Source organism: Filicampus tigris, chromosome 16 (assembly GCF_054856515.1).
Source record: "Filicampus tigris isolate MCC_2025a chromosome 16, RoL_Ftig_1.0, whole genome shotgun sequence".
In the NCBI taxonomy this organism is placed as follows: Eukaryota; Metazoa; Chordata; class Actinopteri; order Syngnathiformes; family Syngnathidae; genus Filicampus; species Filicampus tigris.
The window spans coordinates 10,821,950-10,845,906 of record NC_141232.1 but is presented as its reverse complement, the minus strand read 5'-3'; the positions used below and the strand labels follow the sequence as shown (position 1 = coordinate 10,845,906).

The 23,957-nt window shown below is 40.7% G+C and overlaps 1 protein-coding gene across 4 annotated transcripts in view; it reads left to right on the top strand.

The window, feature by feature from the left end:
- grin2aa (glutamate receptor, ionotropic, N-methyl D-aspartate 2A, a) overlaps positions 1-15,184 on the top strand; it is a 114,970-nt gene extending 99,786 nt beyond the window's left edge. For all 4 annotated transcript variants that reach the window (XM_086054947.1, XM_086054948.1, XM_086054949.1 and 1 more), the window contains 5 exons: positions 859-1,019; positions 3,764-3,853; positions 5,119-5,216; positions 7,857-8,095; positions 9,876-15,184. In XM_086054947.1, the coding sequence (XP_085911073.1) occupies positions 859-1,019; positions 3,764-3,853; positions 5,119-5,216; positions 7,857-8,095; positions 9,876-11,837 (2,550 nt within the window). In that variant the 3' untranslated portion in view covers positions 11,838-15,184. The remainder of the gene's footprint in view (positions 1-858; positions 1,020-3,763; positions 3,854-5,118; positions 5,217-7,856; positions 8,096-9,875) is intronic.
- Positions 15,185-23,957: the final 8,773 nt, after the last annotated feature.

The window sequence follows — 23,957 nt, the reverse complement described above, 5'->3', positions numbered from 1 at the left end:
AATGATGCTCAATTATAGTTGACACAATACTGTATGTTGATTTATAACTGCACTGTATCAAAACATAGACGGTTTTCAGTATACTGTAGATGGAGTTTCTACACCACTGCGAACTACATCCATAATGATAAACACATTGGCAAATTGATACCACTGTAACAGTTTTGAAATGTGTTTTTTGACACGTGTTTCGGAATAGCCCTGCCATTCGAACTCTGTGGTTGGACCTTGTTGCAGCCACTGAAATCGACCATTTCACTGCAACCCATTTAAAATGTTTCAAAATTGGTACAGGAGACGACATACAATCTCAACATAGACAAAAGCCCAGACAGACAAATGTTCATACAGGGAGTCATTTGCTTGCATAACAGTAAAACTTTCATAATAAGATAGTCGGAAGAAAGTAGACCAAGGCGAAATGAAAAATCCATTAAAGAAATGTTGTGTAAAATGAGAGCAAAGCAGCGCTGAGAAGCAATATTCATTACAAAAGCAAAGTGGTCATGTCTCAGTTCCTTAATTATGAGGGCAAAATTAGTCGTGGAATACTTTGACAAATAAAAAGGTTCAAATATGAAGCGTCTATTACACTTCTTGCCCGAAAGATGACCCTAGCCCTTTCTCATCACGTCCTCCTACAACTTTTATTAGCAGTGCATTATACTCCTATCTAGTCCTCCCCATTTTGCCCATGAAGCTAAACTCTAGCTAAGGAGTCACGAACGTGGGGCCCGCGAGCACCAGGTAGTCATGAGACTTGGAGACATGAACGTGGCAAACTATAAAGACTCACAACACGCCCAAATCAATCTTTCATGCCCTCTTCTCTGTACTATATGTTGTTCTCTTCTACAGTTTCAGAACCCGTATGCGTACTCACCCCCATTCCGATTTGGCACGGTTCCAAACGGATCTACTGAGCGGAACATCAGGAAGAACTACCCTTCCATGCACCAGTACATGGTGAAGTATCACCAAACAGGAGTTCAGGATGCTCTTGTCAGCCTAAAATCTGGGTATGGAGACACTGTATGTGAGTGATTGTTATGCCTGCAAGGTGATCTCAAATGATTTATCCAAGGCAAGAGTAAACAAGTTATGCTACTGATTATAATCAAATTAATGAACGCATTTTTCGGTGACGCAGGCATAACTACGTGTCAATGAGTACATATGCACAACCCTTTTATTATAAACACAAAAAGGCATGTTCATCATCAAACTTCTTTTTTTTAAATTCCCATTTGTTTTTGTATAAAACAATCAAAATCATCAGGAGGAACAGGCTCAAGTGTGAATGCACAATTCTTTTACAAATACAAAGGGTGTGTGCCCGTGGGTGTGCGTGGGTGTGCGTGTGTGTAATTGCCTGTCTGAGAGTGTGCTTGCTGTTACGTTTGTGACAGCTCCTGTGAGACTGGGGATGAATGAGACTCCTCACTGGGAACAGCAGGATCTATTTTTAGTGCCTGGTCTCTATAATGGGACCGACTGCAGTTGGTGTGTGTGTTTGTGTGCGTGTGTTAGGGATGGAGGTGTTTAAGGGTTATAACACAGCGAACCAAGGACATATTGGAAGAGTGGAGTGGTTGAATGGCTAGACGATTGGAGGTAAAGATGGCGATGGGGAAAAAGAGAGAAAAATGGAGGGTTGAACTCATCCCATCATCGCATGAAAAAAGATAAAGAGGGCAAATGGGGTTGTTGGAGGCGGGGTGCTAGAAGTCAAGGGCAAATATTCTGATTGGAAGAATTGAAAGATTTAAGGAATGCTGCAGGTTAAAGCCAATAAAGTGAAAAAGAAAGTGGTAATGGATTGGATAAAGGGTGTCAGCAACAAAGGAAAATTAAAGATGAGTGTAGATCGGGAAGGAGATTTTAGAATGAAACCCCAAAAATAAATTGCGGTTTTAGGTTTTATGTCTTTTTCGGATCGTTTTCTATCACCAATTAGTCATGTGTAAAACATGAGCTATCGAGACATAAAACCACTATTTTATCCGTGTCACACATATATCGCATATACAGTAAGTATAGACAAAGCTCGAAGCTAAAGCCTTAACAAAGTAAACATGTACGCTCATGTGTATCTGCACTGGAACACCTAACTGGCGGGTCTACTTATGCAGTAATTCCCTCATTGATAATTCTATTTGGCGGCATTAGCAGATGAGCAATGCTGCAGCGTTCAGCTGTTTAAGGCTCGATGGCTGGATTAGCGCTGATCACACATAATGCTGACAGGCTTTACATGCGCAATCTGCTACAGCCGCGAGAATCAAAACTATGCGCAGGGGGAGTTTTAAATCATTTGATCATACTTTGAAACCTAAGTCGCTTAAGATTTAGGAAAGTTAGGAAAATTGGTACGGTTACGATGTGGTTGGGCATGACACAACCTAGCAACATTATTATTAAACATTATTATGTCAAATAACTTAGCCAGACCATACAGGGAGCTGCAACGCGTGTATGTGTGTGTGTGTTTTCATTTACCGTCCTCGGATGCTGTTGGAGGAGACATCATCTTGATGGCAGCATATGTTGCTCTAAAATATCCTGGTTTTAAATGAATTGTGGAATCACAGAAGCGCATTACCTTTCCTGAGAAGACCCAAGCTGACTTCTGGACATCATAATAACACCCTGGATGGTCTGTTTTCTCTGTGCTCCTGACCTGAAGCAATGGATCTGACCACAATTCCACACAATTACACAGTGTGAAGAAGGTTCATCCCAAATGGCCCAGTGCCAATTTTCTGTCATTCTAGCCCGTTCTATTCGTTTCATGAAATTTGCATGCCTTAATGCACTCATTTCTTTCAATTCTAATTATTTACAGCCCCACCGACCTCAAAGGCCCCCCCCCCCCACACCCCCTACATCGAGTGCTCCTCAAGGCTCTATCTTCTGCCTCATCACCCACCTCCTCTGTCATCCATATTCACTTTTTATCATGACACTGACCTTTACCTGTAATTGTTTATGGTGTACTTTTCAAATCAATTGTTCTTATTTTGTTTTGTATAAGGTTGTCCTCAGGGGTTCTAAAAGGCTCCTTTAAGGAAAGCTATTATTATTTTTATTATTATTATTATTATTACCTATGAAAACCAGAAAATGTATTTTTTACTATGATATAATGTGTATTCCTGTTCAGCTTTTTTATATAGTTAAACAACCACACATTTACTTTCACACTTTAGTCTGTAGATTCACGGTTTTCATGTGGATGGAGCCATTGCTGTCTTAAGCTAATTACAAAGCTTAACTATTGCCTGTGAGCCTTTGTTAAAGGGCTGATCTGACAATCCGTAAATGCCACGCAGTCGCTACACTATTAGTAGGTCTTTGTGTGTGGGTGTGCGTGCGTGTCTCTGTTCGTGATGGAATCGGTTACACTGAAAATGTCAGGGATGTGTGTGCGGATTTGGGTGTGAGTGAGAGGTCAAAGGCAGAGGAAGAGAAAAAAGGATGGTGTGAATGTTTGTGTTTGTCTAAAGTTTGTTGTCCATTCGCCTCCAAGGCCTTATTATCAGTGAAGTGTGTGTATTGAACTGCCCCTCCTCTCTGTGTCCTCTCTGGGTTGGGTAACGCTTGGATTGAACTCCTATTGGAGATGATTTACTACTGAATTGATCCCCACAAACAGAACATTCTGGAGGGTGTCTCTGTTGTCATATGAGCGCTAAAAACAATTTGACTCCCCCACATGTTTGTCTTTATTCCCTCCCTTTTGTCTGATGCTCCTTCCTTGCAGTAAACTGGATGCCTTCATCTATGATGCCGCAGTGTTGAACTACATGGCTGGCAGAGATGAGGGATGTAAGCTGGTGACCATTGGCAGCGGGTAACTGAAATTTCATATATGTTTTGCTTTAGTGACGGCAGCTGTATTGACAATAAAACTTCAATCTATTTTGTGTCACAATACAGTTACAGGCTAGAATAATCTGATATTTTTCTTATACCATATTTTTACTCTAAATCGCCTTTTTTAAAATTTGACATTTACACATCCTAATAAAGACAGACAGTATCTCTTGTTTATGAGGCAAAACAAAAATGTACATCAAATGTACTTAATTGTGTAGCATTTCTGGTTTAAAAAATGGACAAGGACTTATGTGTATGCCCAGTCAGTGTTGTTGTAGTTTGAGCAGTCAATTCGGGTTCGCAGAATTGATTAATGGCTCTCAAGCTTGACCAACATGCACCAAGATGCAAATTCGCTGGCCTCTACAGACAAAAACATTCTTTTTTGCTCATATACTATAGCACAGAGGTTTGCATTTGTGTTAAGAGCACCGAATAACTGATCAGTCAGAGCGGTAAAGACCAATCAAAATTGTTTATGGAAATTCCAACTTATTATTACGATATCAGTCATTATTCTCCGTCTCCTAACTAGTATAGCTTTATACTCTCACACAACAGATATTGTATAGTAGCTATGTATTGCTTTAATCATAGTTGAAATATTGGAGGAACATTTGTTTTCGAGCAGTATTTTTCCCCATGGTAGTCCAGAGGTATTATGTGACTTGCCTTTACTTCTTTTCAATGCAATGACATGGTGCAACTGGTGTCAGAAAAACTGCAGGTAAGCTAAGCATCTGCTTCATTGTCAACATATCTGACATGGAGGGATTTAACGCTTCGATGGACCCAATTGTCACTGGCCCTGGCAGGAAGTACACAGCCTGGTGAATGTTCCCTCTATAGCAACAATATGTAGTAACCTGACATTATATAATACGTTTCAAGATCATTTTGGCTGCTTCTAACAAAGATTAGTGGTAGCGGTGGCAAACAGTGATTACCTGCGTTAATGGTCTATAATACGGGTGGATCGGTCTGGACACCTCTAACCTTTTTTAACAAATGTCCTGTAAATTTACTATTGTTGATTTGTACAACTGTAGGGGGAGCTGTGGAGCAAAACAGTACAGTATGTAATTTGATCTCCTGTGCATGTTTATGTAATCACAATTCACTTGTATTGGTCTGCGATACATTATATACAGAGAGCCTCTGGTATAATCCAGTCAAAGATGACTATTAAAAAATTGTGTCTGTGTTTGTGTGCGTACGTTTGGACCTTGATGCATTCAGGTACATCTTTGCCACCACTGGATATGGCATTGCTCTCCAAAAAGGCTCCTACTGGAAACGACAGGTGGATCTGGCTATTCTGGCCATCATTGGAGATGGTGAGAAACATTCACAAGCACCATGGTCACGTGCAATGAGTATGGCATTAGGCTTTAGGGATTCATTGTAGCTGCTGTTTCTTGCCATCGTTGTAATTCTTTGACACACACTCTCTCTTACGCACGCACACACACGCACACACATCTATATCCTTGTCTGCTGACAACACAAAGGAGAAGCAATGAAGTATAAATAGTCGTTTGATGTTATTCCGGACACAAAAGGCTGCTCTAAAGGGAGAGCAAAGTGTGCAACGTTTTCCAATGTTCCTTTCTGCAGTACTAAATCTGTGTGTATGTGTTTATTAGCTGAATCTCGTTTTTATAATCACCTTGGCCTTAAGAAAACAACATCAACAATGTTCCCATACAAATCAGAGAAAAATAAAGCATCTCATTTATATTCAGACAATAGCACATTGATGTTAATTAGATACAGTACGGTAAATGTTGGTGTTAGCAATCTACTCGCTACTTGGGATGTAAGCAAAATTGGTTGCTGTTAATCAGTTCCCCTTATATCGCAAGTGATGACTGTGAAGTATAATGATATATATTTCTACGATATACTGTAGAAATGTCTACCGTATAATATAACTCACTTATCGTTTATATCGTTATTTTACATTTCACTCGCCGCTACTGAGGGATTTCTGTATTTCTCCCTGAGTAGTATGCTTACGCTAAATGAGGAGGGCCCATCGTCACATTGCATAGAGAGCTGTTCCACAGATTGCCTCGAAGCAATGGCCTCCTGAGAAATGGCAACACAGCAAAGTGAGTCTGAAGTGTGGATAATCAATGTGACCCACAATTCACATTAGTTCTCGGAGCTAGCTTTGTTCTTTATTGATGAGCTAGCCATCTGAGAGTTGGGGGTTTAACTTGTGTTCCTGAAACTCCACCTCTCAAACAGCAGTATCTGGAGTTTTACTGGTTAAATAGACATACAGTAGACATACAGTACTTACTTGTAGCATTTTGTTATTGTATTTATTTAACTCTTTGCACTTTATTGCATTTCTCGAAAACAACCAATGTTTTGAATGGTATTTACTTTATCAATTGGATATTTGTGTGTTTAAGTATTTTTTCTTAGTCTTTTATTTACCTTTTTTTTCTGCATAAAATGTGTTTTGTAGAAAAATGGAGAAAAGATAAGAAAATCGACAGTAATGTCAAAGAAATCAAGGTTATATTGCGTATTTGGAATATAAAATTACCAATATTGGGATAGATTTTCATCTCGCACATGAAATGTACTTTGGTTTTCCAACATGGTGTCAAGATGGACTCATGCTAAAGGTTGGCTATGGTTCAGACAAAAGGATGATACTGGTGCAACTTGCAACACTTAAAGCTTACATTTCATCAAAGAGGTGTAATAATTCCAATATGCAGACACTTTTTTTGTACTACCATATGTAGCATAGTAATGAAATCGATGATATCATATTCATATTCCTTACTAACCAATTTTAACAAGGATTTATTGCTCAGCTCTGCATCATATTTCAATACTGTAAAATTGTGTCTGGGATTAGGATAATGTTTTTGAAAAGATTCACATACAATTCACAGCAACATTGTCTTAACAATGGCTGTTTACAGGAAAATGATAGATAACAAAGTATTATTCCCCCACTCACACATACAAAAAAAACATCTGCTTGCCCTTGTGGGTTTTATCTAAAAGTATATTTCAACTACCCTTTGTATAATTTTATACCTTCACATATATGAGATTTCCAGTTCCACACATAAGGCTGTATTCAATCAGTGAAACTCAGAAGTGTGAGGCAGATGTGCTGACCAGGAGCTCAGTGTGCTGCCTCCCCTTAATTATTTGCACAACATAATAATTGTGTACTTATTTCCTGGCAAACAATGGATACATCTTGTACTGTGTGTGTTTATGTTTAACTTAACTGACACCTTTAGCAATCCATCAAACGCTACAGGAGTGGAGAGCTGAATGGCTATAAATTATGAACAAGTGCCTCTGCTCCTCTACAAAAAAAGCTCCCAGGCAAGCATTAAGTGAATGTCCTAAACCTTTTATCATAATGTAAGCATGAAAGCACTTTATTTGATTAAATGATATCCTGTTTTTGTTCCTTTTTTTTGCAAGGCTTAAATACTTCAAACTTTAGCAAACATTTTAAGTGGCCTACCTCTGAGCACCCAGTTGCAGCTTTCGTTTTACAGCTTGCATTTAATTATAGCTGCACTCCTAATATCACAAAGGATTCAAAGGAAAGGAAAGCAGAGAGATAATCAAGGTCTTTTTGTAACAAGCTTGAGAAGTACAAAAGTCAGAAAAGTGTGAAAAAAATACTGTACTTTAAAATAATACTAAAACAATTGTTGTGGTATTACCCCATTACTGTATGTGACACTCTCAGATATTCAGAGTACATATGACATTGGACTATTCTCCTGCCCGGTAAGAGTTGTGGAGACAATAGGGGAAAAATCATTGAAAATTGTTAAATATATGTGAACTTTTGTTGCACCTTTCAGCTAAAGTGTTTGCTGAGGACTCCATGCAAGACCATCAAGCACCCCTGACTTGGAGAACCTCTCACCTAAAGCATTTCAAAGAGGGATGAAGTTGTGCTTTCTGTCCTTGCCTCTCAGGTGAAATGGAGGAATTAGAGGCTCAGTGGTTGACGGGCATTTGCCACAATGAGAAGAACGAGGTGATGTCCAGCCAGCTGGATGTGGACAACATGGCGGGGGTCTTCTACATGCTAGCCACTGCCATGGGGCTGTCCCTCATCACCTTTGTCTCTGAACATCTCTTCTACTGGAGGCTCAGATACTGCTTCACAGGGGTCTGCTCTGGCAGGCCAGGTCTTCTCTTCACCATTAGTCGGGTAAGAGCATTCTGCGGTGTGGGATTTATGGGTTTGCTGTCCCTGTGAATCCTTGTAAAATCAATTCATTGAACTAATTATTATCATTATCATCTTCAAACATAATATATATATACTGTATGTATAAATCTATGAATATTTTAATAGCACTCCCCACTATTAGGCCAGTGGGTGGGGTTCAGGATCAGTGGTGCAAGGCGGTCTCCAATTGCCCACGTCACTTGCACGGCATGGCATGCACTACATCAACAGCAATGGGAGATCTCGCAGTTTACCTACTACCAATGTCATGCACGGAACCCAGCGAGTCTGTTTCTGTTTATGCAATTTCAAACACTGATTCGAATACAAATGAGGTATGCTGCTAGGATTGGCCAGGAAAAGATTAATTCCATCCCACAATGGCGCACAAAAGCGCAAGCACCCTGCTACTGTCTCTTCTCTAAGATCTCACTGTCTGTGAGGTCATGAAGGTTCGAGTGTGATTTTTGAATGGATGAGTGAGACAGATTGGTTCAAGCCCGAGTGGGCACATGGTTTACAATAACTTGCAGTTCCAACGGAAACAACAATACACTTAAAGTAGGAAAACTGATATTCCTACAATGTTGTAGCCATATTTTCTAACAGTAGATTATACAAGAAAAACAGCAGGGGCTATTGGCCAACTTTGGAATGGCAAAAAACAAGGGAAATGAGTGAGGCATGCCGTTAATGCACAGAGTGGAAGGAAGAGAACTGTGATTGGTTGGGGGGAAATTCCCCAGCAGCCCATGGTCGTGACAAATATATACTGTAATAGCAGCAAATTTTAGTGAAGTCAAGGTAACAATACGATGTCTTTTTTAGTGATAACGTCAGCACTTTCCTTTGTTATTTTCACAGGAAGACATGGACATGCATCTATAAAAAGCACTGTAGTGTCTGCACTCTGGTTTTGCTTGTACGCAGTTTAGTTTAAAACATTAGCACAGGGGAAGGAATGTTGTAAAGGAAGAAAAAGGTGGAGGAATATGTGAAATTCTTATGGGGATAAAAGCTATTTTCAAAACTGATACAGGCCGAAGAGAACCCTAAAAGCAATTTTGATTAGCCTGAAAACCCCATTGAGGTGGGAGATGTACAGTATTCTCTGTAATTAAAATACGATTTGTGTGAAAATGTGTTCTTCGGTATAAACAGACTCTCTCACCCTCAATTGCTAGTGTTTACTTATGGGATACAAAATGTGTTTTTTTAGCTCAATCTTTCCCCTGTCAACTGCCAATACAAAATGTCTTACTTGCCAAGGTTCTGATTCATTAAATCATTTTGTATAAATATTTGCGAGGAAATAAACATTGGCTGGCTTTTTGTCATAAAGGATGTTTTTGTGCTCCAGTGGTGCGGAAATTCGATTCATATTTAAGTCATAACCCCAATGAAACAGCATTCAATTTGTTCAGTATTTAAGATAGATTTTCTCTAAACGCTGAAATAAATCTGTAAAGGAAGATGAAAGTTCTTTTTGAAAATGGTTCAATACACAGTGACTTGCTGAGTCACCGCCAATTGAATGAACTGTACACAGCATGTTTGGCTTGAGATATGTAATAATGTTTCTTCTCTTCTCTCAGTATTTTGTCTGAATCCTTTTTGTTCAATTCATGCTTGTTCCATTTCATGTTATTTCTTGATCTCTTCACCTACCTCCCCTTTGTCTTCTTTTCTTGTGTTTTTATGACACACTCTTTTAACTATCACCCTTAACCATGCTATTCATCACTCTGTTGCCATGCAGGGTATCTGGAGTTGCATCCATGGAGTTCACATCGACATGAAGAAAAAGACAGATCTGGACTTCAGTCCGCAAGACAAGATGCTTAAGCTCATTAAATCAGCCAAGCACATGACCAACATGTCTAACCTGGCAGGCTCTCACATGAACTCACCCAAACGTGAGTTCATGCACTCAGCTGGCCCCATGATCATGGACATGATGGCAGAAAAGGGCAACTTCATTTATGCTGACAACCGAAGCTATGCTCCCAAAGATATGATGTATGGAGACACAGGTGACTTGCAGTCATATCTTGCTACCCGCCACAAAGACCACCTAAACAACTACATCTTCCAGGGAGGCCAGCATCCTCTCACTTTGAATGATGCCAATCCCAACTCAGTAGAGGTGGCAGTTAGTGCTGACACAGTCCAGACCAATGCCAAGCCGCCTCGGACCCTGTGGAAGAAGTCAGTTGACACGCTCCGCTCGGTGCCACCGGGAACCTCGCCCATGCCTGACATGCTAATGCCAGACCCTCGAATGTCAATGAAGACACAGCGCTACCTCCCCGAGGAAACGGCCCACTCTGACATCTCCGACTGTTCCAGTAGAGCAGCTTCCTACAAGGATCCAGAAAACAACAAGCACCTGAAACCCAAGGACAACTTGAAAAAAAGACCCGTGACTTCCAAATACCCAAGGGACTGTAGTGAGGTGGAGCTGTCTTACCTAAAAACCAAACAGGTCAGTGGTGGAACCAACCAACTTGGGAGAGGAGGTGGAGAGAAAATCTACACGATTGACTCTGACCGAGAGATGAGCTTGCACTCAGACCCCATACACTACCGAGAGAGTCGTGGCCTTGCTGCCGATGATTTGGAATACCCTGAAATATACTCTGACCACAGTGATAATTTCAGAAAATGTGAGCAGCCCATCATCCATCTGAACTCATCACCACTGCATCACACTGATTCGGATCTCCTGCCAGACCAAACCTACGCGAAACACTACAGCATGAAAGAGAAAAACCTTTCCCCACATGAATCAATTGATCGCTACAAACAGACACACTGCCGTTCCTGTTTGTCAAAGGTTACTGCTGGCTACCCTGCAGGAGGGACTTACACCCCTACAGGATCCGCCTCAGCTTCTTCTACCCGCTCACCATATAATCGATGTGAAGCATGTCTCCACACAGCAAACCTGTATGATATTAGTGAGGACCAGCTTCTTGCAGACCCCTTGGTTAGCCCCACCATGCACCACCAACAGCAGCAGCAGCAGCAACCTGATGAAATGTTTGGTCTCTATTGGCCGCAAACAGATGGACCGCATGTCCAGAAGAGAAACCGCTTGAGGCTTAATCGTCAGCACTCCTTTGACAACATATTGCTAGAAAAGCCCAAGGATTCAGATCTAGGCCGACCGGCACGCAGTGTCAGCCTCAAGGAGAAAGATCGCTTTCTGGACTCCGCATCTGACTCGCACTACGCAAACCTCTTCAGCATGCGCCCCTACTCTGGCAGACTGTTTGGCACCGGATCCAAATCAATGATGTTTAATCACAACCTAGAGGAGAGCAAAAGGAGCAAGTCCCTGTACCCGGCCCATGGCTCGGAAAACCCTTTCCTCAGCCACTCACTGAGGGACGACACCAGCAGCAGACTGATCCATGGGCGTAGCTCCTCTGATATTTACAAACAGCTGGCAGTGGCTTCGCCGGCAGCGATCCTTGGAGCAGCCCCCATCAAAACACGCAACGATGCGAACAATCTCCGTTCTTCAGTTAAATCCACAACCTCATACTGCTCACGGGATGGGCGGATAGCTAACGACATGTACAAGAAGGAGCATGTAATGCCTTACTCTGCCAATAAGACTTGTGCGTACCCAGCCTCACGTGGCGTCCTTAACTCAGCTCAATTCAGCAATAGACGGGTGTATAAAAAAATCCCTAGTCTGGAGTCAGATGTTTAGCCAGAAATCATGTATGTTCTCCTCCCTGAGTTTGTATTATAATTTGTTATACACTAAGGGATGTCATAGCCACACATTTCTTCTCTTGACATTGTATTCTGAAAGAACCTTCACCCCTTTGGGTGTAAATGTACAGCTTCTGTCTTTGCAGGTGATATCATAATTTCTGTCCGTTCTCTACCATTGTACTAATCACTTGGCTGCTTCAGAGAGTACTTTGCCATTATGTGTCGTGCCATACCTGGGAGGAATAGTTATTGGCTCCATCGGTTTTGGTGGTAAGCGTGGTTTCAGAGAAGACATGCTTTTGGGAAAGTGATGATTTGTTGTGATCGAACAAATGGAGAACCATCATCATGGAGGATGACAGGAATGTGGGAAAGATAAAACGCAGGTTAGGATTTGTCTTTGAAACCATCCTCCTGATCCATATTTCTCCAACTTGCTGGTGTGGGATTCTTTACAGGGAGACTATATTGGGCACATTAGATGTGTCAACCTGAAATAGGGCCATCTCAGGAGGGCAGGATAAGCCAGTCCAACAGTCTGCTGCTTATTACACTGACAAATGCGGTTATTGTGATGCCTGGCAGAACACAACGAGCGTGAGATAAAATGGACATGGATGTGCTAAAAAGCACAGAGAGGAGACTCTACCATTTCCAAGTGGTTGTTTAGACCAAGCTTGGGAACTGTGGCGGGAGTAGTGTAGGTGCTACCAATGAATAATGTTTACAGACTGATAAAAAGACTAAACTGACAACATGGTAGACAAGCAGGAAAGACTGAAGCAAAGTACTGCTTATTTTTGATTCTATTAAACTATAAGATTTAGAGATTCTGGCACTGGAACCCAGTAACCATTAGTTTTGAACCTCTTTCCTACATTTGTTTTTAAAAAGCAATGCTTTCTGAAAAACACCAATACAAGCGGTAGATTTGTTGTGCATGGGCCGTTTTTTTCCCCATTGTAGATGAGAAAAAAATACACTATAGTATTTTACTGTCTATGTTTCTAATAAAGGGGCCCCTTTCCCACCAGATGTGGTGGATGGACGTTTGTACAATCGAAACTTTGACCTTAGTAAATCATTGCCATGTTTAGATGCTACTGCTGCAATAGAGCAAGAATGGTAAACGAGAACACAGCAAACGGGTGGATAACAAGTAAGATGAAGATCAAATCCATTGGAATTGTGGACTGGATGAAGATGTTTTGTTGTTCTATGACCTCCTTGCAGATGACATACAGGGTACTAGTTGTTTTTGAAAAACAGGTGAATCCTCCCCCCGCCCTGCTTGATCACATCACTAGGGTGTAAAATTCTTTCCCTCAAGTTTGTGGCTTTTTTTTTTTTTAACACACACACTAACCACTCGCTAGTGTAGTGCACATTAGTTACTTGGTCATCAATTGATTTTCATCCACAGTCAAGCAAGGTTCCTTATTTACTTTTACCTTCACATTAGGATGTATGTGTGATGTGAGCCAGGCAAGATGGGATGATGCAAGTCTTGTGTGTGCATGGCAGCCCTTGGATAAGCTTGAAGAAAAAAAACAATCATTGTGCTTTTTTCCATTTCTGTTATTTTGAACACATGCACACGATGTACAAATGACTGCACACGTTTTGTGTAGCATTTTTACGACGCAACATGTACAGTTGAAAAAGAGAAAATACAAGAAAAAAAAAATAGGCATCTTATCTGATTACTTGATTTGCTTGATTGGATTCACAGAGACAAATTGTATCAAATGAAATACCTCAGGATGATGATCGGCATTTTGAGGGCGCATCAACCATAGCAACAGAATAAGACACTGACTATTTTGTAGAAAACGAACCAAAAACATTTTAAAAAAAATGTTCATAGTGGCAGCAAATCAAAACCAAACCTTTTCACCTTTTGACATGTCAAGGTCTTCCAGTTGAGGAGGGAAAGGGGGATTTGTGCTCATGGAAGAGGGCGTGACTGTGCTGTTTCACCCTGCGCCCAAATGTGCACTATAAAAAAAATGAAGGATGTTATTTAAATGTCCATAAATTAAGACACCCTTTGATGAAAATGCTTTTTTCTTGTTGTTGTTGATTTTTTTTTACGATGGCATTTGACTGCATTTCAGTTGAAGCTCAACGACCACATCATATCACCCTTTCTTACTCTTGGAATACTTCCTTGCATTGCTTCAGCTTAACCCACTGACTGATGAGCAATATGTTGTCCTTAATTTTTTTGCATCTTATCTGCATATTTATTATTAACATATATATATCTCCACATGCTGCTTGTGTGAGCTGATGAGTGAACTATGTTCACATGTATAAAAAAGTTTATATATATATATATATATATATATATATATATATATATATATATATATATATATAAACATAAACAAACAGCAGCCTTGTATTTTTATGATGGACTCATGGCAATTTGTTTGAGTATTTCTACTTTTGGCAGAACGGTCATGTAAACTGATGCTGTTTTATGTTGGAACACACAGGCACCCAAACGCACCCTTGTGATGACAACCCTGCTCTTTTTAATGGAAAAATGTATTTTAATTACATTTAATGATAAATAATGAGGTGATGGCATGCAACCCCAGATGTAACAATGTTTTATGTTTCTGTTTTGTTTCATTTTGTCATGATTGTTATGATCACTAATGCTTTGTAACCAGGTGTGAGTATATACATATTTGAGAGAGATTGAGGGGGAGAAAAATATTATCTATGTTTAACATAATGAAGACGCTGCTGCTGTTTTGGGAGAGGAGGTGTATTTCGACTCACTCATTGGTGTGAAGGGTCATTATCAGGCCCTGTTTTGCCCGAATGGATTACAGGTCAGAGGCCAGGGCTTAATTTGGCATGGTGGGACATCCTTGCTGTTCCTCCATGGCAGGTGAGAATTTGAAAATGTATCACCAGCTCTCCTTCTCTCTTCCCACTCCTTCATGTATAGTCAGGACTTCAGCTGAGAAGAAGACAAAAAAAAAAACCTCAACCTTTGAGTCTGCTCACCCTCCAAAGATATGAGACCTCTTTCTTTATGGTTTGCTGTAAGAAAAGCTTTTTTTAAATTGTTAATTTGGGTAAACTCAAAGACTTTTAAGGAACTATTTTGAATATACTTAGAAAATGACACCTGTAAACATCACTTGTAAATTCATACTGGAATACATCATCATGGAGAATTATAAATGATAAAGAGTAAAAACAATATTTTTTGTGTGAATTTCACAGGAGCTCTTCTGTCACTGTCTCTCTTTATCTCTCTCTCTCTTGCTATCTCTCTCTTTATGTAGAGCGACTAGAATAAAACTTCACCATTCACAAGATTCGCTGTCCTGTCACAATTGCAAATACACATGCCAACCAGCAGCATGACTCAGTGTCTGTAGACAATATCTGTGTTTGTTACTTGATACTGAAGAATTATTTCACAGGGAACAAGGATCAAAGAAAACACCTGTTACTAGTAATGCTGTTAATAATGTAATAATTTACTTATGTTTTAAGTCACTGTGATTGATGCATGCTTGTGTGTTTCACATAATGTCAAAAGTACACAAACTCTTCGAAAATAGATTGGAATGGGCCAAATTTGTATCATCAAAAGATTTAGGACTCTAAACTAAGAGGGAAAAATGTGTTTGCAATCACCAATCATTGAAAGGAAATAGAATAATCCCTGCACTGCCATAAATACACCCTTCTGAATATTTTGCTGCTCACTACCTCCAAATATGTGCAAATCTCTGTGCATTGTTAAAAAATAAACCAAATATTTAGGTTTTGCCTATCCCCGGAACATTTTACCGATTCGAGTGGTTAGTTGATGTACTTTTTAGAAAATGTACTCGACGCTTTGAAATAATCCAGGAATAGTGTAGCCATTCAGCAATTACAAGTTTTGGTCATTAAAATAAGATTTGCATTTGTCCTTTAAACATTTTATTATTTTTACCTGTGGCTAAAGACAAACGGTGGCAGAGTTTTGACTCTCTGGACCAGGATTTGCCACCTCTGTCTGCTAGTGTGATGCATTTGGTCAAGCGTGAATGCTGTCCAAAACCTAGTGCTCATCAAACAATTTGCTCAGGCTTGCATGTAGAGGTGGTTTTGCAAGTGAACTCTGGTGTGCTTCACTGGAGCTCAAATGTGAATGCTGCAGAAACCGACCAGCAATAAATGACCTTGAAAAAATTGAGAAATCACAAATATTTCACAGTAAAGCTCAGCCAAGGCGTCAGAAGCACTTTCTCTCTGCTGCTTGGATTTTTCCGTGTGTGTGGGTGAGTGTTGCATGGGGTATGTGTGATGAGGGGGCACGAACAACACAAGCACATGTTGCTGTTTAAACTACATTTTCTAAGATTTTTGTGAAATGTCAGTCGATGAAATTAGCAAAATAAGAAATAATGGACATATTTAACACCGCAGACAGTGTTTTTGTCTAAAAAGCTTGCATTTTGCGACACAAAATTATCACTGTGCAGTCTTTGGTCCAATGATAAAAATGCCAGTGTGAATACTAAGCAAACCATTTACTTATGATTAGTACATGTACTACACATAGAACACAGCCCAAGCACCACTGGGTCTTGTTTTGTAGTTTTGGAAGGACTAATTGTAAGATGGACATGTAGATGCAGTCGCTCTCCCGGGCTGTTGAGCTGAGCCAGAAAGCAAAGCTTTCAATTTCCCGGTTGCTTTACGTATCCACCCCCACAAAGTGTGGGTAATAACCGAAAGGACAAGATCGCTGATCGTAGAGGCTGAAATGAGATTTCTCTTCAGGGTGTCTGGGCTCGCCGTTAGAGATAAGGTGAGGAGCTCAGTCATCCGGGAGGGACTGAGAGTTGAGTTGCTCTTCCTCCACATTGAGAGGATCCATTTTATGTGCCTTGAGCATGTACTTTACTCTTTACATTACTTGCCTCCAGTGAAAAGTGTGAGGAGACCTCGAGGCACAAGTAGGATATGCTGCAGGGATGCTGCTAGCTTGGAAACACCTCAGTGTGCCCTTACGGGAATTACAGGAGGTGGGCCAGGAATAGGTGGGCCTAGGTAATTGCTGCGCTTGAGACCTGAACCCAAATAAGGTACTCATCTATGCTGTTGGGTGAAAAATGCAAACAAAACATCAAAACAAAACTTGGCTATACAGTTGAATAGGTGGTCGAAGACGTGTTTCGCTTCTTCAAATCCATGACTTAATATCTAAAATACAATTTAAATGGGTATCAATAGGCAGTGTGTCATCTGGAGACACGCTAATGTAGAGCTGTGTGTCATCAGCGTAGCTGTGGAAGCTGATACCGTGTCTTCTGATGACGTCCCCAAGGGGAAACATATAAAGATTAAAAAGTATTGGGCCTAAAATTGAACCTTGGGGAACCTCACATTTAATTTTATGGGTTTTGGAGGAACAAGCTTACGAAGATACTTCTGTCTGTGGGATAGGAATAACACCAGTTAAAAGCAGTACCAGAGATGCCCACCAGGTTTGTAAGTCTGTTTAATAAAGTTAAGTGATCTACTGTATCAAAAGCAGCGCTTAGGTCCAGTAGCACCAAGACTGTTGGTTTTTTTCACATCTGCAAAAGATCTGATCATTTAAGATACTTAAAAGCTCAGTGTCCGTACTATGGTTCATCCTAAAATCAGATTGATATTTCTCTAAAATATTGTTTGTATTTAAAAAATGATTTAATTGGTGAAAAAACAGCTTTTCTAAAATCTTACTTAAAAGCGGTAAATTGGATTGGTCTGTAATTATTAAAAACGCTGGGGTCCGAATTGCTCTTCTTCAGAAGGGGCCTCACCACAGCCATTTTAAAAGTTGTGGGGAAGACACCTGTCTGAAAAGAGCAATTGGCTATATTTAAAATCTGTTCCTCAAAAAATCCATAACAAATTCTTTAAAAGAGATGTGGAAATTGGATCTAAAATTAGATATACCTGGGAGAAAACTTGACCAAATGTTCTTGCATCAACCAGGGCAAAACTTTCCAGATAAAAATGACTGTCCAAGGTTTATTAAAACTTGTGTTTTGACGGGCTGAAAGACTAGATCTTATGTCATCGATTTTACTTCTGAAGTGGTCTGCAAAGTCCTCACAGAGGGAGTCTTTGGTCTCTGTGGGGACTTATTAAAATTGGAGCTGGTTAAGAGATCTAGGGTGAAGAAGAGAAATCTGGGGTTGCTTTTATTAACTGTGATGAGGTTTGAGAAATAAGAAGTTCTTGCCAGTTTGACTGTTTTAGTGTATGGTTTGAGTTGTTCACGTAATATTTCATAGTGCATAGTGTTAGTTTACTTTTTCTCCACCTCCACTCCGCACTCCTGCATTTTCTTTTTGATGTTTTGATTGCATGATTTCTCCACTGGGGTACAGCCTTTATTTTTATAGTTTTGTTTAAAAGTGGAGCTGCTAAATCTAATGATGTTTTTAGATTCCTGTTAAAATTATCAACAATAAAATCACATGGTGCAGGTAAAATATCAGCAGGAGTGCTCTTTACAATCTCGATAAAATTTGAAGCCATCTCAGAAAATAGGTAGCGTTTCCTCACTCTTCTCATCGGGGCTGCCTGATGATTAAAACATACACAGAAGTGGTCTGACACAGTCAGGTCAACAACAGAGGACACACCAACGGACAGGCCGGTTACAACCAGATCCAAGGTGTGACCTCTGTTGTGAGTTGGCTGTGAAACATGCTGTTTAAAATCCAAGCAGTTTAAAAGATTTAAAAATTCTCTGGACAGTGGGTCCGAGGTGTCGTCAACATGCACATTAAAATCGCCAGTTATTAAAATTCTGTTATGAGTGGAATATAAATTCGATACAAATTCTGAAAACTCACTAATAAAAGAAGTAGAATGATAGGGCGGGCTGTAAACAGTGACACATCATAGGACTGCTAAAAACAAAGGCATGGTGTTCAAAGGATAAATATCCAAGACAACTTTTAAAAATTGACGCAGTCCCACCTCCTTTTTTCTCTATACCTGATAGAAAATAAAAAGTTAAAATTCGGTGGGCAAGCCTCGGTGAGAACAACTGGAGCATCTGTATCAAGCAATGTCTCGGATAAAAGAATAACCTGTAGACAGGGGAGAAGCGTAGGTATCAGCACAGAGGGAGCGGAGCACTCTCAATGGGCCCTTATGAAAGTCACTTTACCACTCAACAACTTCAAGATAATGGACACCACATCCTACCCAGCAAACAACACAAATGCTCACTCTTATTGATCCAAACAAGCCTATTTGCCCTAGAAAGCAGAGTAAAACCAGTTCACACACAGCCTGACAGCTGCCAATCTGAGCGTATCGCTGTCTATGGTGCTGAAATATGAGAGTGTAGGGGGCCCACACGGCGCATTTTATCATTATATTATATGAATGTACGATTATACATGAATGCATCCTACAAAACGGGGACCTATCATGGGCCCTGTGAGCTTGTGGGCCCTGGGGAGACCGCCCCCTTACCACCGCTAGTGCCTGTAGATTATTGTCTAAAATCAGGTCATTTATGATAAAAGTTTTGTTTGAAAGGGAGCACACGTTCAGCACCGCCAGCTTAATGTTTGTGCTGGACGTGCGCTCATGGTCGCACTGATGATGAGTGTTTACATATACAAGATTGTCACTGTTAAAACCACTTTGTTTTTGAGTGTGTAGGAAGCGTCTACCTGTGATTGAAATGGAAAAGAAGACTGAATGGAAAAGATGGCTGGTGGTGGTGGTAATGATAATTATGGCCTGCAGGGAGAGCTAGTGAGGGTAGTGAGATAATCATTACAGTGGTTAGAGGTAGAAGAAAGGGAAAAGGTGGGCTGAGTGATTTAGTACACAGGGGTCAGCTGGGGTGGAATTGATGACGGAATGGTGGCTGTTAGCAGCTAAAATCGAGCTGACCAAATCGAGTTCGGATAAACGCCGTCTGGGTGGTAAAAAGAGTGGCGGTTCCAGAATAGGTTAAAATTGTCAATAAAAGCAAAGTCAAGATAGCCACAAATTCGCAGGAGCCATGTATTCAGGCCCAAAAGACGACTGAAGTTCTCGATGCCGCGAGAGAGCGTTGGTAAAATACCAATAATCCACACTGACTGCTCGCACGTTCTCAGCAAGGCAAAGAGTTCATGAAAGTCTCTCTTTGTCTGTTCCGACTGTCGACGTACAGTCTCGCTTGTCCCCAAGTGAACAATGAGCCGGGATGTGATGGAAGAGAGTCAAGAACACCGGGCAGGATGTTAACTATGTCCATAACTTTGGCTCCGGGAAAACAGCGGGTGATAGTGCCGAAATATGCTTGCGTATCATCATGCTGTCCACGACTATAACGGTGGTTCGTGGGTGATGTGAAGAAGGGCGCCAGAGGACACACGGCTTCCGGGACGAGAACCCTGACCCCGTCGTCCAAAAGGGTGCTGTCGATGCCGGGTGGTAGCCGCGGACACCGGTGAGGCGGCGACACTGCGTTCTTCAGTGGCCTGACGCGTGAGCGGGCGGCCGGACCACGAGTGAACTTACCCACTCCGGAATTCCTGGAAGAGGTCGTCGCTGTGGGTGATGGGGAATCCGGAGGAGCACCTGGATCGGATGCAACAGCAGACGCCTCTGGGAGAACGTTAGTTGGAGCAGGAGAATCGTTTGCCAGAGGGGCAAATGGGTAATTCAAGACCAGTTGGGGCCGGGGGAAAGTTTCTCTGCTCCTCCTGCCGCGGAACACCACCTTGACCCAGGTGGTACCATGTAGTGGTGTTGAGAAGGATGGCCCCGGGCAGGCAACCGGTTCCCAACTCACTGTGTCCATCAGGGGAGGCTCGGTCGCCCTTGTCACCGTCAGGAACCCGCTAGAGAGCCTATCCATGATGACTGCGGAGAGTTGGAGGAAGCGCGTCGCGAAAGAAGATGCGATTGACTCTCTTTTCCGGAGTTCTTCTGACAGGCGACGAACATCCTCTCGCAGGTCAGCAATTGTTTTGTTTGCCTTATCCAGAAAGCTGTCCGAATTGTCGTTGTGATGGGGAGGCATTATGCACTAGCCCAGGGGTGGACACTTCCGGCCGGTATCCTGCCTGTTTTCCATCTTGCTCTGCTGCAACACACCTGATTCAAATGATCATAATAATCAGCAAGGTCTACAGAAGCTGGATAACGATCCTGATCATTTAAATCAGGTGGGTTGCACCAGGATGACATAGAAAACATGCAGGATACCGGCCCTCGAGGGCCGGAATTGCCCACCCCTGCACTAGCCCCAGGCTATTGCAATGTGTGTATGCTAGCGGTATGCCAGTTGTCCGGCTCACGGGTAGGAGCGAGTCCGTAAGTTGATATCCCCCCCCCAAAAAATGCATACAAAAATTAAAAATGTAATAAATAGAATAGTAAAACGGAGTGGAATAAAAACGTAAGGTAACCTCAAAAAGGAAGGTAAAAAAATTAAGTTAAACGTGCAATCGTTCCTTCCGTGAGTCTGTGAAACACTTCTTCGAGGTGCTTGTGCTGTTACCTCATATCACCCTTTTGCCCACATGTGCATGCGTGTATTTATTGTATGTGTTTTTTTTTGTTTTTTGTATGTGGTGTCAGTTTAACTGAGCATCATGTTGCCATTTGGGCTAAAGCTACATTTACCATCTGCCTCATTTGTTCCTTCCTTTCCATGGGACTTAGATGCCTATCTCCCTCTCCATAAATCGTTAAATCCATCTGTTCTTCTTCTCCCGTGAAGCATTTTGCTCTTTAACAAACACAATTCTACTGTAATAATCTGTTTAGCCCATACTGACTTTCCAATCACTGACTCCTTCCTCTACAACCCTCAACTACTAACACTGACCTAAATGTTGTTCTGTAATATCATTTTTATCGCGGTAGAAAGAAGAAACAATCAGATACTGAATTCACATCCCTGATTTTATGCAAAATTATAAAAAGAATAGCATGAAAAATCAACCATGTGTTTTTGATCTTGTTAGATTAAACTTGTTCAATTTCAGCATATACGTGTAATTGAAACCAGAATTATAAAACAAGAAACTCTGTTCTTTTTTAAAAGAGTTAAATGAGCCCATTTACCTTGCACAGGCTGTGTAATTACTATGTTAATGAATGTCTATGTTAGGCCCACGGTTCATTTTGGCTCACCTGCCAAAGCAAAGTAATTTTGGGCCCAGGAGTTCTCCTGTAATTACCATGCTTTAAACTGACTCTTGGCTTAATAGAACACAATGAAAGCCGGAGTGATATCCATTTCACTTTAAGATACCTTATCAAATAACCAATGTGCAGAGCAAAATACAAATGGAATCTGATGTTTTGCTCGAAAAATGAAATATGTCAAAACAAAAAGGCAAATTAGGTACTTGTTAAAATCAAAATATGAAATCCCAAATCCCAAAGGGGCAAAATCCAGACTAACAGACAGACTGAACAAGCCCAGGGAACTAAATGCAAACAAATTAACATGACAACTAGGCACACCTGGACAAGACACACGGGGTTGGTGGGAGCTGATTGGTAGACATAATGATAACACGTGGTGACAAAAAAACGAACAAGCGGACAAGAATGAACATGGGAAATCTAATCAAAACTAAGGCACGAGTAACACAAATTATTCTTACTGTTGTCATCATCATAATCAAATAACAAATATTATTGTTATTATTATTTCATTATACTTTAGTTTTCGTTGTTGTTTGATTTTGAAATCGAAGCACGTATCATATCACATATTCAAGGTTATGCCTTTTTGTTTGTTATGTAGCAGGATTCCTCAAAACGTTTTCGTAGTCTACTTGCATTAGGAACAAGTGGAGTAGTGGCCTACAAGATCCACATGTGAGAGTTGTATTTCAAACAGCTTACACAGTATTGGATATCATTAGATTGTGAATAGATGTACCTAATGTAATTGTATATTTGAAATTGTTGGCTTATAATACACTGAATATTCAGTTAAATTCTTTCACGTCAACATTCATTCTGCATCTTATTTTTAGCCAAAGGTTCAGAGGGATTATGTAAAAAGTATGCTGATATATATGGAACTTGGAGAAGGAGTGCAGGTTTTTTAAAAACACAACAAATCTTGGGGCAAGTTTTGACCTTTCCATTGTGCTCTGGATGCCTTCAGCATGTTGTTTCATTACCTCTACTAAAGTAGTTACTTGCATCTATGTCTGTCTTTCATGCCGATTTTGTAAACATTGAAAGTAGGATTGTCAGGTGATACACAAAAGTCTGCATGCGTGTTGCAGAGGGCATTATAAGTTGGGAAATAGAAAATATTAAAAAAAACAATCGAAATTGGGAGTAGGTGAGGATGTTTTCCAATGTGGGACGATTACACTACTCCTGAGTTAAACTGCCTCATCATAGCACTTCTATTAACATATACAAACTTTTTTTGTCATGTTATTCCTTGTCTTTTTCTCTTAAATGTGGCTCTGCATTGTGCTTCACCAGTTAAAAAGTGAGTGTGGATGTGACCTGGTGCAGTGACATTTCAAAAGTGGCATGGATTGTTGCCGCAGGGTCAAACTTGAGACTCTTCTGGCTGAATATTTCACAGCTCAAGAGAGAAATGATTTCGCAAGGGTCACCTTTCACCCGCTTCTCCTTTATTACCACCCCATAATGTATTTTGCTGTGTCTGGGAGCAACATGCCAATTGTAAAGGACGACTGTAATCAACTTATAATTAACTTAGACTGTTGTGTAATGAGAGCCTTTTAGCCTTGTGATTCGTTTGCGAAAATGTGGGAATAAGTGCGTGCGTGCGTGCATGCGTGTGCATATTTTAACAGGTGTCACAGAGCGTACAGCTTCACAGACATGATGTGACGGTATTGATCTGCTTCGCTCGTTTGTGCAACCCTCTGGCAAGTTCAAGCAACACGAGATTGAATTCAAACCTCTTAGCGTTGAACCAGTCTGAACCAGTCACATACCTTTAACGTTTGAAATTTTATTAGCAAATAAAAGACCAATTTGTTTTTTTTTCTTTATCTTTACCCATTTAACCTTTTAGTCAACCAATGTAGCTCTTCAAAAAATATATTTTTTCCCTTTGGAAAGCAAA